The sequence below is a fragment of the Psittacula echo genome (genome assembly GCF_963264785.1).
Source record: "Psittacula echo genome assembly, chromosome: 7".
Classification (NCBI taxonomy): domain Eukaryota; kingdom Metazoa; phylum Chordata; class Aves; order Psittaciformes; family Psittacidae; genus Psittacula; species Psittacula echo.
In genome coordinates, this window is record NC_137740.1 from 51,386,218 (window position 1) to 51,401,943 (window position 15,726).

General features: G+C 56.5%; 2 protein-coding genes across 4 annotated transcripts; one reads left to right on the forward strand and one right to left on the reverse strand.

Moving 5' to 3' along the window:
- Positions 1-181: 181 nt before the first annotated feature.
- PFKL (phosphofructokinase, liver type) lies at positions 182-7,730 on the forward strand. Of its 3 annotated transcripts, XM_080623964.1 has the most exons (22): positions 182-940; positions 1,456-1,529; positions 1,624-1,701; positions 1,786-1,975; positions 2,278-2,443; positions 2,525-2,569; positions 2,650-2,758; positions 3,079-3,174; positions 3,254-3,346; positions 3,690-3,815; positions 3,920-3,984; positions 4,159-4,222; positions 4,310-4,456; positions 4,566-4,636; positions 4,715-4,802; positions 4,949-5,101; positions 5,254-5,418; positions 5,619-5,680; positions 5,964-6,075; positions 6,150-6,249; positions 6,359-6,464; positions 6,570-7,730. In XM_080623964.1, exons 1-22 carry the CDS (start codon positions 553-555, stop codon positions 6,715-6,717), a joined length of 2,646 nt encoding a protein of 881 aa, XP_080480090.1. In that variant the 5' UTR covers positions 182-552; the 3' UTR covers positions 6,718-7,730. The 3 variants fall into 3 exon arrangements, 2 of the variants coding, with proteins under 2 accessions (XP_080480090.1, XP_080480091.1); XR_013957458.1 differs by lacking the exons at positions 6,150-6,249; positions 6,359-6,464; positions 6,570-7,730 and having other exon boundaries at positions 4,932-5,101; positions 5,964-6,029; XM_080623965.1 differs by lacking the exons at positions 6,150-6,249; positions 6,359-6,464; positions 6,570-7,730 and having other exon boundaries at positions 4,932-5,101; positions 5,619-6,105.
- Positions 7,731-10,019: 2,289 nt separating this feature from the next.
- CFAP410 (cilia and flagella associated protein 410) lies at positions 10,020-15,684 on the reverse strand. Its single transcript, XM_080623444.1, has 7 exons — positions 15,600-15,684; positions 15,323-15,341; positions 14,576-14,622; positions 13,563-13,792; positions 12,766-12,937; positions 12,301-12,394; positions 10,020-11,193 (listed from the first exon to the last, which is right to left on the reverse strand). Exons 1-7 carry the CDS (start codon positions 15,674-15,676, stop codon positions 11,068-11,070), a joined length of 765 nt encoding a protein of 254 aa, XP_080479570.1. The 5' UTR covers positions 15,677-15,684; the 3' UTR covers positions 10,020-11,067.
- Between the last annotated feature and the right edge of the window lie 42 nt (positions 15,685-15,726).

Consider the following 15,726-nt stretch of genomic DNA (forward strand, 5'->3'; position numbering starts at 1 on the left):
CCGAGCCACCGGCACCCCTTCCCTGCCGGACATGCACTAAAGCTCTGAGCTCACAGGGGAGTGAGCAGCCAGCGCCTGCCTCAGTTTCCCCATCCCTTGAGGATGAGCTCCAGGGATCCCTTGGGCAGGAACCCCATGAATCATAGAATCACAGAATGGTTTGGGTTGGAAGGGACTTTAATATCATCTTGTTCCGAACCCCTGCCATGGGCAGGGACATCTTCCACTAGAGCAGGTTGCTCCAATCCCTGTCCAGCCTGGCCTTGAGCACTGCCAGGGACGGGGCAGCCACAGCTTCTCTGGGCACCCTGTGCCAGCGCCTCAGCACCCTCACAGGAAAGAACTTCTTCCTTACAACTAACCTGAATCTCCCTCGTTTTCTTTTAAACCCATTGCCCTTTGAATGTGCGATGCCGGCGGGGAAACACAGCGGCTGGGGACCACTTCAGAAGGAGAAGGGAAGGACGGAGGGGAGCAGCCTCACATGCTGCACCCGTGGGGGGCCTGGTACGTACGTCCGGCACCGGTGCTCCCGGCAACCGCTGATGCGACATGACCCCCGCTTATCCTTGGAAGGACGCGGTTCTAAGGATGCAGCATCCCTGCGTACCCCTCACGGGGGGGTCGGGACCGAGAAGCGCCCGGCTGTGCTGGCTCCGTGTGCCGGGTGTTTGTAGGAGCCGCGGTTTAGCGTTCAAACGGTACGAGATGAGCGCTAAAACGCCGCGCTCCGCCACCGCACGTTGCGGCGTGGCGCGGGGGGCGTGGCCTAACAGCCGGGGGCGTGGCCTAACCGTCGGGGGCGTGTCCGTTATCGGGGGCGTGTCCGGCGGCGCCGGTGCCGGGAGCGCAGCGATGGCGGCGGCGGAGCTGGAGCGGCTGCGGATGGCCGGGGCCGGCATGGCCATCGCCGTCCTCACCAGCGGCGGCGACGCGCAAGGTGGGGCCCGCCTTGGGGGAAGCGGGGACATCGGCCCCTGTGAGTTCACCCCTTCGGGATTGCGTGGCCGTGGCCGTGTCCGCCCTGGCCGTCGCAGGCGCGGCGGGGCCGGAGTCCTCGGGGCCTCGGGGAGCGCAGCTCCTCCCCGGACGCCCGGGGCGGGCGCAGCAGGGACACGGACACGGACACGGACACACGCACGCACATTCCTGCCGTGTTTCCCGCGCGGTGCATCCCACCCGTGGCGCTTCCCTGTCCCCATCACCCCGGCGGGAGCATCTTCCAAGGGCAAGCCCGACGGTGGGGTCCGTCCCCCCACAGCCAGTGTTTGTAATGCACCTCGCTCGCAGGCAGTTGCTCATCTGCAGCTCTCACCCGTGTACTGAGTTTCCCCGGTCTCTGCCCGCATGGCCCCCGCTCCTCAAGGGGGCACCTCAGGGTCATCGCTGTGATCTGGTACCCTCTGGGGCACAGGGTCCCTCAAGGCCATCCTGGTTCATATCTTGCCTTTCCAGGGATGAACGCTGCCGTCCGCGCCGTCACCCGCATGGGGATATATGTGGGAGCCAAGGTCTTCCTCATCTATGAGGTTGGGGTACACACCCACTCCCCATCACAAGTCGGGGGGAGCTTCCCCCCATGTGCCAGGATACCCCTCACCTCCACCCCCTGCTTCTCCACAGGGCTACGAGGGGCTGGTGGAGGGGGGAGACAACATCAAGCAAGCCAACTGGCTCAGCGTCTCCAACATCATCCAGCTGGTGAGGATCAGCAGTAGGGTATGGGACCCCCAAATCCCACCCCAAACCTGTACGATGGGCTGTGTTCCCCCTTTCTCTCTGCAGGGTGGGACGGTGATTGGCAGTGCCCGCTGCAAAGCCTTCACCACGCGTGCGGGCCGGCTGCGGGCTGCCCGTAACTTGGTGGAGCACAGCATCACCAACCTCTGCGTCATCGGTGGGGATGGCAGCCTCACAGGCGCCGACATCTTCCGCTCCGAGTGGGGTGGGCTGCTGGAGGAGTTGGTCCGAGACGGTGGGTGAACCCCCTCCCAAAACCCTGGGTGGGTAGAGTGAAAGCATTCGAGGGGTGTTGAGGTCCAGAGGTTCTAGCCTACCACCACGATACAGCACCACCATAGGGTTTAGTGATGGTCTTGGCAGTCCTGGGGTACTGGTTGGACTTGATGATCTTAAAGGTCTTTTCTGATTTAGTCCATTCTATGAGACCCAGGGAGGGCTGGGCTCCTCCACTGCTCTGCAGAATCCAGCCCAACACTGGGGCAGGGAATGGGAGTGCCCTATAATAACTGGTGGCGCGGCCATCCCCCCCTGCAGGGCAGATCAGTGAGGAGGTGGCACGCAAGAACTGCCGCCTGAACATCGTGGGGCTGGTGGGCTCCATCGACAACGATTTCTGCGGCACCGACATGACCATTGGCACCGACTCGGCCCTGCACCGCATCATGGAGGTGATCGACGCCATCACCACCACGGCACAGAGGTGAGTGGGCTGGGGGCTGGACTCTGGACCATCCTTGGCATCACATCCACTCTCCATCTCCTCCTACCTGTATTCTTGCAGCCACCAGCGGACGTTTGTGCTGGAGGTGATGGGCCGCCACTGCGGGTAAGGTGGGGAAGGGATCGATGGGATGGGATGAGATGCTGCGTCTTGGGGCTGATGCTGCCACCACCGTGTCCCCGCAGGTACCTGGCACTGGTGTCTGGCTTGGCCTCAGGCGCAGACTGGCTCTTCATCCCTGAATCCCCTCCAGAGGATGGCTGGGAGGACCTCATGTGTGAGAGGCTTGGGGAGGTGAGAAGGGGGCTTCCTATGGTCACATCCCACTTTTCTCTCTGGAGAGTCCCCACAGGGATCTGGGCTGAGCCCTCTGGCCAGTGGCCAACCCCTGCGAAGCTTCGGGAGCTCCCACCATTGTCCCTGTGAAACAGGGCACTCAGCTGAGTGCAAATCCAGCCCTCATGTGCCAGGGGCAGTGCTGCCCTGGGGCTTGGGCACCCAGACCATGAGCCACCCCCTGGCAGCAGCCAGTGTGGGGAGGGTGGAAGGGTGCTGGGACTTGGTTGCCGGTGATTTTTGGCTAACCACGGTGGCTGATTTCCTCCCCACACCAGACACGCAGCAGGGGCTCACGGCTCAACATCATCATCATTGCTGAGGGTGCCATCGACCGCAATGGCAAACCAATCTCCTCCAACTACGTGAAGGATGTAAGTGACTGCTCCTGCACCCGCTCCGGCACCTGCAGTGACCAGTGGGTTCCTGTGTGACCTCTTCTCTTCTCTGCAGCTGGTGGTGCAGCGCTTGGGTTTCGACACACGGGTCACCGTCCTTGGCCACGTGCAGCGTGGCGGGACTCCATCAGCCTTTGACCGTGTGCTGGTAGGTCCCGGGTGAGGGTTGATATGGGGGGGGTCATCCTGCAGAAAGGAGAAGGCAGCTGGGGGAACCCTGTTCCTGCTTTCCCTCTACCCATTGCAAAGGACTTGCCAGCTTGGGATGAGACTCAGATGGTCCCCACAGGCTCAGCACTGCAGAACAATGTGCCCATTTTCCCTCATTTGCTTCAAATTCCATGGGTTTTTAAATAAAACCAGCAGCTCCCTGGCTGTAAATCAGCTGTGCAAGCAGCCACGCAGTTTCCAAGCCTGTGGGAGCATCCCAGCCAGCTGGCATAGGGCGGCCCTGATGTCACAGGGCACCGGGTGCCCCTTTCCCTTTGCAGAGCAGCAAGATGGGGATGGAGGCAGTGATGGCACTGCTGGAGGCCACGCCGGACACGCCGGCCTGCGTGGTGAGCCTCTCGGGGAACCAGTCGGTGCGGCTGCCGCTCATGGAGTGCGTCCAGGTGGTGAGTACCAGGAGGATGAGGCATGCCAGCCTGCTGGGTGCGGGTCCTGCTCCCCTTCCCTGCAAGCAGGGGTCTCATGGTGCTGTTCTCTTATACCCCCAAAGACTAAGGATGTGCAGAAGGCCATGGATGAGAAGAGGTTTGATGAGGCCATCCAGCTGCGTGGGAGGTGAGCAGGGATTGGGATGGTGCGAGACCTCCCTATGGGATGGCCAAAAGGGTGTGCTGCGATGGGGGATTCTCTCTTGGGGGGAAACCATTGACTCCTGCCACTGGGAGGGCATCCCCCCTCCTTTCTCTGGGTCTAGATGCCCCTCAGGGCCACGCTGCCTTATTCTTGCAGGAGCTTTGAGAACAACTGGAACATCTACAAGCTGCTGGCGCACCAGAAGCCAGCGCAGGAGAAGGTGAGGAGGGACAGAGAGCGTCAGTGGTCACTGTCCCCACCTTGGGGGACACGCACCGATGTGCCATCCCCATCGCTGTCCCCACAGAGCCCCTTCAGCCTGGCCATCCTGAACGTGGGTGCCCCCGCTGCCGGCATGAACGCTGCCGTCAGGTCGGCCGTGCGAATCGGCATCTGCCAGGGACACACCGTCTACGTGGTGAGCGATGGCTTCGAGGGCTTGTCCAAGGGGCAGGTGAGTGGGATGCTGAGCATGGGTGCCACAGATTGCCCAGAGGAATGGGTTTGGGCTTGGAGGGAGTTACAGGGTGTTTTACCCCGCAACTGAACTCTGCTGCTTTCAGATCCGTGAGGTGGGCTGGCACGACGTGGCAGGCTGGCTGGGACGTGGTGGGTCCATGCTGGGCACCAAGCGGTAAGTGCAGCCCCAGAGGGCAATACGGGAGGGGGTACCCCTGTCCTAACCTCACGGTCTCTCCTCCGTTTCCCCCAGGACACTGCCCAAGACCTGCATGGAAAAGATCGTGGAGAACGTGCGGAAATTCAACATCCAGGGGCTGCTGGTCATCGGGGGGTTCGAGGTGCGGGGGGAATCCTCAACTCTGTTTCAGAGGGGGCTGGGGTGGGCTGTCAGCATCCCACGTGGTGCAGGGAGTCCAGGGCATCCCTTTTGGGATGTGGATCCGGCCTAAGGGCTGGCACATCCCCAGCTCTGGGCTGCTTGCAGGCCTACGAGGGGGTGCTGCAGCTGGTGGAGGCCCGCGGGCAGTACAAGGAGCTCTGCATCGTCATGTGTGTCATCCCTGCCACCATCAGCAACAACGTGCCTGGCACTGACTTCAGCCTGGGCTCAGACACGGCTGTCAATGCAGCCATGGAGGTGAGGGACAGGGCAGGGAGCAGCTCCCGGAGCTGTCCTGCTCCAGCAGATCACATCATGTTTTGGGATGGCACATTGAGAATGAACCAGGCTCCCATCCCAGGCAGCAAAGGTGAGTGTTCCTTGTGTGACCCCCACTTCTCCTGGCACAGAGCTGTGACCGCATCAAGCAGTCGGCCTCAGGCACCAAGCGCCGTGTCTTCATCGTGGAGACAATGGGGGGCTACTGTGGGTACCTGTCCACTGTCACCGGCATTGCGGTGGGTGCCGATGCTGCCTATGTCTATGAAGATCCCTTCACCATCCATGATCTGAAGGTGAGCAGGGCAGGACCTGCTTTCTGGCAGTATCATTTGGGTAAAATAAGAAGGAAAACTTGGAAAGGGAGGGCTCTGGGACAGGGCACAATGTGGGAGAACATGGCCAACCCCTGTGAAGCTGCTGGGTCGATGTTAGTAGCACTTAGGTCCAAACAAGAGAACCAGAGGGACCCAGGATGGCTGTGTTCATCTTGCAGGCAAACGTGGAACACTTGACTGACAAAATGAAGACAGATATACAGAGAGGGCTGGTGCTGCGGTGAGTTGGGAACCCCCGGGGATGCTAACTGAAAAACCCAGCCCTGTGGAACGGATAGAGGCTGGAGCTGAGCCCTTCCTGTGGCCAGAGAGGGTCCTTCTGTGCAGTGAGATTTGGTGGGGTGGGCACTCAGCTGGGGGACAGTCTTGCAGTGGGATATGCCTCTGCCGCTGTCCCCACCCCTGCCCCAGAGTCCTGCTGGGAAGATGAGCTGGAGCAGCAAAAAAGATGCTCAGGGAAGCATGGAGGGATGCCCTCCAATCCTTTCCCTCTGTTCCCCCAGCAATGAGAAGTGCCATGAACACTACACTACCGAGTTCCTCTACAATCTCTACTCCTCTGAGGGCAAAGGCATCTTTGACTGCAGGATTAACGTTCTGGGCCACCTCCAGCAGGTACAGGGGATGGGGCAACACATGCTGTCCCCAAGAGCTGGGTGGGTTTATCATTGCCATTTGTTTGTCCCCAGGGGGGAGCACCAACCCCCTTTGACCGGAACTATGGGACCAAGCTGGGAGTGAAGGCAGTGCTGTGGATGTCGGAGAAGCTGCAAGAGGCCTACAGCAAGGGTGAGCCGAAGACTGGGGGTCCTGTGGTGGGGTGGGTGGATGCTGGTGGCACTGGGCAACTGGGCCCTGGTGAGGTGGCCATGGTTGGCAGCATCCGTCTCCCTCCCAGGGCGCACGTTTGCCAACTCAGCAGAGTCTGCCTGTGTGATCGGGCTCAGGAAGAAGGTGGTGGCCTTCAGCCCTGTGACCGAGCTCAAGAAAGTCACTGATTTTGAGTAAGTCCCCATCCCTGTGCCCCAGCGGTTCGCCAGGTCCCAGGGGGAGAACCTCTCCTGGGTTGTCCCTGAGGCCACACTAGAGCTGTGTCTCCCCCTGTGCAGGCACAGGCTGCCCCAGGAGCAGTGGTGGCTGAACCTGCGGCTGATGCTGAAGATGCTCGCCAACTACCAGATCAGTCTGACCGAGTACATCTCGGGAACCATGGAGCACGTCACCCGCCGCACTCTCAGCATTGAGAAGGGCTTCTGATCCCACCAGCCCAAGCCATAGCCGCCTGCCCTGTGTCATCTCAATCCCCACATGCTGCTCGGGGAGCACCAGGTCCCCTGTTCTCAGTAGCCCTGTAGCTTTGCCATCAACCCCTTAAAGCAGGCAGAGCCTGGTCGCAGCTCCCAAACCAGCACAATCCTGCCCCAAAATGCTGGTCCAGGGGTCTGGTTCCTGTGCAGGTGCAGAGAAGAGACGTTGCTAGAGCCCTGCTGCAGAGCCCAGACCCTTTGTCTTCCCTTAATAGTTTATTCCTGTTATTTAACGATGGGGTATCTTGATTCCTTATTTAGCGGCTTGACCGCCTGAGCCAACTGCTGCTGTTAGTCACCTGTCCTGTGTGCAGGAGAGCCAAGGAGGATGTGGTGAGATCTCGGAGTGGGTAGGGGCTGTTCCCAGGCGCTTTCAGCTACCCCAAGGGCCCTGGTAAAGCTCCATCCTCCAGTGGTGTTTGGCCTGTGGGGTGTCTCGGGGGCTCAGCACAGAGCACTGGTCCTGGCAAGCCCCTTTTTCCCGGCCACCTTGCATGATGCTTGGCTGCGACCATCACCGTGCGGCCCTGAGTGCTGTGCCCGTCATCTCACTCCCCAAATCTTGTACCATTCGTGGTGCTGCTCTCTTCCTCTAGAGATAAAACCTGCTGGAGCCAAACCTGCCTTGCTGGAGAGTGATTATTGTGGGGGGATACCTGTGGTTAGGATGGGGTGAATGAAGCCAGATGGTTTGCTGTGGAATAACACTGGGCCGTGAGGCTTCCCTTCTTCATGCATCCTCAAAGCCTGGGAGAGCTGGACGTCAGCATCCCTCTGCAGGCAGACTTCGCAATCCTGGAGGAAAATTGCTTCTCCTTTGTTTTGGTTCCCACCTTCACAGAAAGCGCAGAAGTGATTTATGGAGGCGCTATGTTTGTTTGTTAAGGCAGTTTCCCAGGGCGGCTGCCAAGCGTGCCGGCTCCCGCGTGCAGTGCTCAGCTCAGCTAATGCCAGATGGACACATGTAGCCTCATTCCCAGGCCGCTTTCCTCCCAGGGCTTTTGGCTATGGCTCCAGCCCCTGGGACATGGCCAGCACCAGGACGCTTCCCAGTCTTTTGGGTTGAACATGCAGTTATATTTTCCTCCCCATGGAGTTGTCTCCAGGCGATGACTTCTCCCCCCGATTTCAGTGCTTTTCCCTTAGCTGGCCCCATTACTTGTTTTAGGCTCTGGAGGAAGATCGTAATTACTGTATCTTCCCTGCCAGAGCTGGGCACACAGAGAATTAGCAGGCCTTGGTGATGGAGGCAGCATCACTGCTGTTCCTGGGTGAGTATCTGCTCTGGGGACCCCAGGCAGAGACCTGGCTGTTCCTGCCAGCACCGGTGAGTGGGAAATAGAATCATAGAATGGTTTAGGTTGGAAAGGACCTTAAGATCTTCCAGTTACAACCCCCCTGCATTGGGCAGGGACGCCTCACACTACACCATGCCACCCAGGGCTCTGTCCAACCAGGCCATGAACACTGCCAGGGATGGAGCATTTACCACTTCTTTGGACAACCTGTGCCAGTGCTTCACCACCCTCACAGTAAAGAACTTCTTCCTTATATCTAACCTGAATTTCCCGTTTTAGTTTAAACCCCTTACCCCTTATCCTATCGCACCATCCTGTGTGCACTTTTGAAGAAGCTTCAGTGGTCCCACTCGCCTGCCTCAACGTCCAAGAGTCCCCGAGGGCAGTTTCAGCACACGTTCAGGCTGTACCTGCAGCTGCTGGTGTTTTCCACCACAGGGAAACATCTGCCCTCACCGCTAGATATCCCTGCTGAGACAAAAGGTGTGGGTGAAAGCAAGTCATGCCAAAAAGCTCTTGGCAGGGCCGTGGATGGGCTGGCGTGACACCACAGCCAGGTTTAGAGTGTGAATGGGGAAGGGGTATCCCCACATGGACAAGGGTCACCGCAGCCTTAACACCTCATTTCCACCCCAAAACATAAAAGCCTGCACTGCCAAACTCCTGGGGGGAGACAGGCAAGCACAGTTCTCCCATCCTGTGGGGAGCAACCACCCCGTGCCCTACCAGGACAAGCAGGAGGGGACATAGTGACTGTGCACCCAAGCTCCCCAGCACATCCAGCCCAGGCCCAGGTTCCCACTCTCCCCATAGAGAAGGCAGGACAAAAAGGCACGAGCATCTTTCAGCGAAGGGCAGGCTGCCAGGTCCCTGGGGTGAAAAGGCATGAGCTGAAGGGGCCAAGCTCCCCCGGGGCTGTGCCAAGAGCGAGCGGGATGCTGCAGGGTCATCCTGCAAGGAGTGTTTGGGAGCATCAAGGGCAGCTCTCCTGGCAGCGGGAGCACCCACAGTCGCCAAGTGTGAAGAGTGCAGCACGTAAGCTGTGAGAGCTCAGGGACAGTCGTGCTGTCAGGGATTAACAGCCCAGCTTCTCCAGTGGAGCAGGAAGGAACTGTGCCAAAGCAGCCTCAGGCCATGGCGATTGCTCCATTTGCCACCCTCACAGCAAGGAGCCCCCATGACAGATGACACTTTGATCACTCTCCTTCCAGCAAAGCTGAGGTGTGGGGGGGGGTCTGGCATGCCCAAAGAGCAGCTCTCCTGTTCCCCCCAACTTGGACAGGCACAACTACTGCCACCAAGACAGCCTGGGAAAGGGCTTGCCCTCAGCACAAGGGCAAGATGCAAGCAAGATTGACGGGTAAGTCTCCTGGGCCCTGGCTGTCAAGGGAAGTCTGGTATAGTATAAATCACACTGGCCATTTAAATGGAGCTGGGTTTGACGCAGAAGGCAAGAACTAAATCATCTGAGGAGTTAAATGCCTCAGCAATCCTCACCCAAGTGATGAGGGTCAAACTGTGCCCCCTCCCACCAATGTCAGCAGTATTGTAGACACAGGGCTGTCATCATCCCCCAGGACGAGCATTCCTTCCTTTCTGGCAACATGACAAACAGGGAGAGTGGGGACATGGAAAACACCACGTCCCCCAGCACAGCACCATGGTCCACAGCTGAGCAGCACACAGGGTTCACATTCTATGTTTCAGGAGCCATTACGATCCCTTTGCACCTCTGCACAAGCAAGTGAGCTTTACTCACCATCTCCTTTGCTTCCTGCGCTCCATGTGGCTGCAAGAAGGTTCCCAAATACCACAGTGCCTTTGAAAAGCAGCCCTGCAGCAGTCCGGTGTGCTACTAACCCACACCAGAGGCTGGTGAGCCATTTCCCAGGTTCAGTGAAGCGGGAAGGCACAGGGGCCCACAGCCCCCCTTCCTGCTCCACAGGGATAACAATGCAAGCCATGAACCAGACGTAATGGAGCAATGCCCAGAGTCAGTTGTTCTCACTATGTTTGCTGAACCCCAGCCACAAGTGACGCATCCTAGAGGGGTAATTGGTTTTATTTGGTATGTCACAACATTTCAGTTTGTGTTTAGGAGCTCTATAAAATCTTAGTAAATGCAGCTTTTTCAGTTAAAGAAGAAACACCAACTCCTGACACCTGTGCAAGCCGGACAGTAACACCTGGTTTGTTTCCTCCTAACTGCAAAATGCCCAGGGGCTTTTTACTCTGATGTTGCTTCCTTAAGCTGCTCTAATGCCTGCAGGGGCATGAGGGGGTGAGAGCAGAGCCGAGCATTCAGGATCTGGGAGAGTGTAACTGCTGTTTCACTGAGGCTGCATCAGCTTTTCTTTGGGCTGCCTGACCGGCCAAGTCAGATGCTGCACATTGCTAATGAGGACCAGAAGTCAAGAGTTGAAGATAAAGAATTCAACATTGACCTTCACCATCTGCACCAGACAGTTCTTGGTGATCACTTCAGACAGCGTCTCCCCAGCAGACTTCACAAAACCAAATCTCTGCAGTAGAACTGCCTTCAGAGTGTGCTACACACAGAGGCTGGCCAAGGACCAGTCTGACAGGGAGCCACCAACAAGCAGCGAGTGACCTTTCTGGCTGTCAGCAGGCTTTGCCTTCCCCCTTCGATCGCACAGCACAGCAGCATCACTCACTGCAGCCCTGCTCACTTCTGCTTTGCTGATTTGCCTGCAGCTCCCATCAAACAGCCCCAGCAACATGAGATACAAATGTTAACAGAGCCTGCTACACAAGCAGGAAAGCTCCCGACAGCCGGCTCAGGCGCTGCCAGCCCCAGTGTGAAGTGCACAGCCAGGGGCGTTGTCAGGAGCTACAGGGGCAGCCAGCAGCACCCCAGTCCAGCCCCTCCACAGGGAAAGCACAGAGCAAAACACCGAGGCTTTGGCTGCAGCCAGGCATGTGCGAGCAGAACGGTGCTGCAGGTCTGGCTGGTTCTCCAGGGAGGTTTGTAATGGGCACCGTCACTCCTCCTGCAGCTCCTTCTTCCGAATGGCCTGGAGCCTCCTCCCCACTGTCTGATGGATGATTTCCAGACCCTCTGCATCCAGTTCCTTTGTGAGTAGTAGGATGGCATTCAGGACATTGTTCTGTTGGAATGAGACAGCCACTACTTTATACAAGCATATTAACACCAAGCCCAGAAAAGCACACTTGATTTTTAAAACGCTGCTCTTTCTAGGAACTCCACCACCGCCAGTTTGCAACAGCCACCTGCAGCTACAAGGACAGGACAACCAAGCCCTTGGGGCAGACAGGGGCAGAGACTGCATGTGAGGAGGCTAACTGGAATGCAGGACAAACCCATCCACCCAGTCCTGCAGACTGCCCACATGCCTCTGGCTTCTGGCCACCCTCCCAACTGCCTTCTGTAAGGAAAGGCGCATTCATGAGCCACCACCCTCTCTCTCTCCAGCATGATCGAATGTAGGATGGGAAAGGACAGGAACCCTCTGATCTGAGGAATAAAGAGCTGGTAGACTCATAAAAGCACGAGCTGGAAGAAACCTTTGAAGGTCCCCAGCCCAACCCTCACACATCATTCAGCAGCACTGTACACGTGGAGCAAGACTTGTAGCAAACTCTTGGTAATGCTGTTGAGCTTTGTGGTGGGTAAGCTGTGAGCAGTTTATCTCCTGTAGACCTTTGAGTAAGGAGAGAGCTTCAGCGGAAGTAAATTAGCATACACTTACAGAAGCCAGTAAAATAACATTTAGACTACTTTGATTTTTCTTATTTCTTCTTATTTCTTATGCCTCATCCCTGGCAGTGTTCAAGGCCAGGCTGGACAGGGCTTGGAGCAACCTGCTCTAATGGAAGGTGTCCCTGCCCATGACAGGAGGGTTGGAACTAGATAAGATTTAAAGTTCCTTCCAACCCAAACCATTCATGATTCTATGATGATTCCCACATGTCCTATCACTGGATCCCAAGGAGAAGATGTCAGCACCTCCCTCTCGACTTCACCTCCTCAGGAAGCTGTAGAGAGCAACGGAGTTGCCCCTCAGCCAGTTTTTTTCTCCAAACTAGATAAAACCAAAGTCCTCAGCCACTCCCTACAGGACATTCCTTCCAGCCCTGCCACTAGTTTTGTTGCCCTCCTCTAGAAGCATTCGAGTACCTTAACATCATTCTTAGATGGTTTGGCCCAGAACTGCAGGCAACAAAAAGCAATCTGGTCTTTAGAAGATACTCACTCTCTTCTTGCGGTTACAGTCTGTCTCTTGAGGTGAAAAGGAGGAAAATTTATCCTTGGGAACAGGCTTCATACCAAGCTCCTCTCGGATTTTGCTGAAGAAGGGGAGGAAGAGCAAATGTTATGACCAGCTGGGAGAACCTTACTCTGCCAGGCCAGTCCTTTCTAATCATGGCAACCATGAATGAAGCATGTAGCTGAAGGACTGGAGGTGCATCTATTCTCACGCCACCACTGCCTACAAACCAACATCCCAAGTAAAACTCCCACATGAAGTGCCATCCACCCAGTCATAAAACCCACAAATGCTATTAAACCAGCACAGCTCCAGCACCATAAGTGGAACAGTGGGAATCTGCACCAGCTGCAGGCCTGGCCCATGAAGTATCAGGTTTGGCTGCCAGCCTCCTTTCACACTACATGAGTTCAGCCCAGACATCCTAACAGCTCACAAGCAAGCCCTCACTTTGTCTCTTCCAAACTGAAGTTCAGCAGTTCACTCTCGGTCTCTGTGGTGGATTCAGCAGCACTGGATTCAGTGGACTCTGGGCAGCCATTCCCCACATTCCTCCTTGTTGGTGGGGCCGTGATCTCCTCGCCATCAACCAGGGCCTGGGACAGTTCTTCCTCTGTGACAGCTGCAAAAGCCAAAACAAAAGCCTGCGGCAATGAACTCCAACAGCTCAGGAAGGCAGCATCTCTAACGGGGCAGGTACTACTGCTGCAGAGATACACTGCAGAGGTTTGGCCCAAAAATCATCCTTTGCACTGGCCTTCTGCTTTTATCCTCCTCCTACAGTAAAACCCAACAGGAGAATGATGGCAGCCATCACCAGTCTATCAAAGTGAGAAAGGTATCAAGGAGGGCTGCAAATATGCTTTGCTACTTCTTGTCTCTGGAAAAAGCTCCAAAAGCCACAGCACTACAGCTACCAGACAGAAAAGCTTCTTTTTTATGCCAGCATGAATTACAGAATCTTTGTTTTGCCACAGCTAAGGAGAGAGCTCTATAAACCAGTAATTAGTGGTACTATCTAAGCTACAATGAGGCACTCTCGGTCCCACTAGTGTTAACTCTAGCACTGCAGGAAAGGCAGAAACCAGCTTAGAAACAGTGGATCTCGCAGAGCAGACACTCAACCTTCAATGCATCCTGACTCAAGGAAGAGTCAAAGGACACCTTAAAGAGAGGAACCAACATGTCACTGGCTGGTTTCCCATTCACCCTGCCCATGGCTTGGGGCTGTTTACCTGTCTACCCACCTTGGTTATCAAGCTTCTGCAGGCTGGGTAGGTTACGAAGCACCGTCATTCGGTAGCGGTGGGGGTCTGTCCCACAGCAGGGATTTTCAGACAGCCACAGGACCCTCAGCCGGGGCAGGTTTTTGAGGTAGAAGAGCTCATTTAGGCTTGCAATGTTGTTCTTCCTCAGATAGAGTTCAGTCAGATTCTGGCACTGATTCAGCGGCTCGAGATCTGAGATGCCATTCACACTGAAGAGACAGCACAGGATCAGAGACCAGTAAGCTCATCCCTCCCTCACTGTACTGTTCAGATGAGAGCACAGCCCCTGTAGCACAGCAGCTTTCCAGCCCCCCTTCCCACAACTCCACACCGTGGCACATCATGGCAAGGGACGTCAAGCAACCCACAGCTTATAGCATTTAATCTTTTCAACAGAAGAAATAAATAAATAAGCAGCCACTCCTCTCTACCGCAAGTGACAGCCTCTGCTTTCCCCAAACGCCTGCCTGTCACATTTGCATCCTTTCCTGCAGCAGTTCCTCAGACTCACTGAAGGAGAACCTATGTAAGATTCCCGAAGCTAAAGATCTCAGATTTACAGACAGCATTGGCTGTTGTGGGGTGCCCGGGACAGGGGAAAGATGGATGTGTTGTTAGGGGGAGTCTTACAGAAATTACAGGCTCTGTGAGGTCCACGAAACATTTCAACAAGCATTCTGCAAACTGGCCCCATAGAGAGGCCCAGAAGATCCCCACCCAAACTATAGAATGGGACTTAGGAAGCAACAATTCTAACAGGTTTCAACACTTCTCAAAACAGGGACTATTTTCTTGAGTAGCAAAGGGAAGGGTGCAGAGAACCCAGCAAAATAATAATCATTTCTGCATCTCTGCCACTTGAGAAATCGGGCATGAAGAGCCATGCAGCTCACATAGCCACAGAAAGGTGGTAAGAAACCACTGGCCAGGTCACAGCCCCATGTTAAGGTGGTTTCCTCTGCCCTCTCCAAAACTGGCAGTCCAACAGTCACCTGAACGTGATCACCTCGATGTTGGGCAAATCCCGGCATATTGATATCTGGGGCAGGAAGAGACAGAAACAGCAAGTTGGCACTTCCAGAAAAGAGAAAAAGGCAATTTAAATCACAGACAAACAAGATAAAAGCAAGCACAGGAATTTAGGTTTGCTTCAGCCTAACTTAATACCACCAGAGAGATCTGCTGTGACAATCACTGCAGAGTCAGCAGCTCCTCCACCCTCACTGCCCAAGAGTGGAAGCACAGACACCAGCCAGCATCATGTTGCTTTTCTGCTCCAGCAACTCTGCACAGGCTTCCAGCCACCACATACAGGGAAGGATCCCTCTTACCCCAGACAGCCCTCTAACAAGAGTACGTCATCCAAAGTCCCAAACAGACAAGACAGGGCTCAGGGTGTCCAAGGGTCCATGCAGGGCCTTGGTGAGGAATTGGTTCCAAGTGCTCCCTGGAAACAACAGCATCCCTGCATGGGCTTTTTGATTTTGATTTGTTTGGGTTATTTTGAGATGCTAATCAATAGTGAAAATCACTGCAGCCCACTGGCAGCAAGCTAGCCCAAACCCGGGCTGGTGCCTTCCTCAGAGCCCTGTTAACCCCATCCCCGCCGCGGCTGCCGGCCCAGGCTAAGGCCAGCCTGATGGGCACTGGCTGGGGCTCCACGACAGCAGCGTGGAGCCGCGGTGCCTCGTCCTCGTTGGCTCTTCCCGGCAGGATGGGAGCTGGCACGCAGTACTTACATCCGTCAAGCGGCTGCCCCTGCGGGAAGAGAGCAGGGGGTTACAGGGAGCACGGCAGGACCCAGCCGCCCGCCTGCTGCCCCTACGCCGGGTCTGCATCCATCAAAGCTCCTCTGACACAGCCCTCCATGTGTTCCCCGCTCCCAGCTCTGCCCGTGCCCCTAACCCCAGCCCTGCCCGCACCCCCTCTCCAGGCCCAGGGCCAGGCCCAGGTCCAGCGCCCGCCCATCCTCCCGCCGGGCCCGCATGCCCCGGGCCGTTCCCCTCCGGCGCCCACCAGCAGTTAAGGCGGCGGACACCATCAAGTGCAACGGCCTTGGTCCGAGCCAGCACGGCCGCCCGCGTCAGCCTCATGGCCGGGCCCGGCCCGGCCGGACCCCGGCACCGCCGTCGCCAGAGGCGGA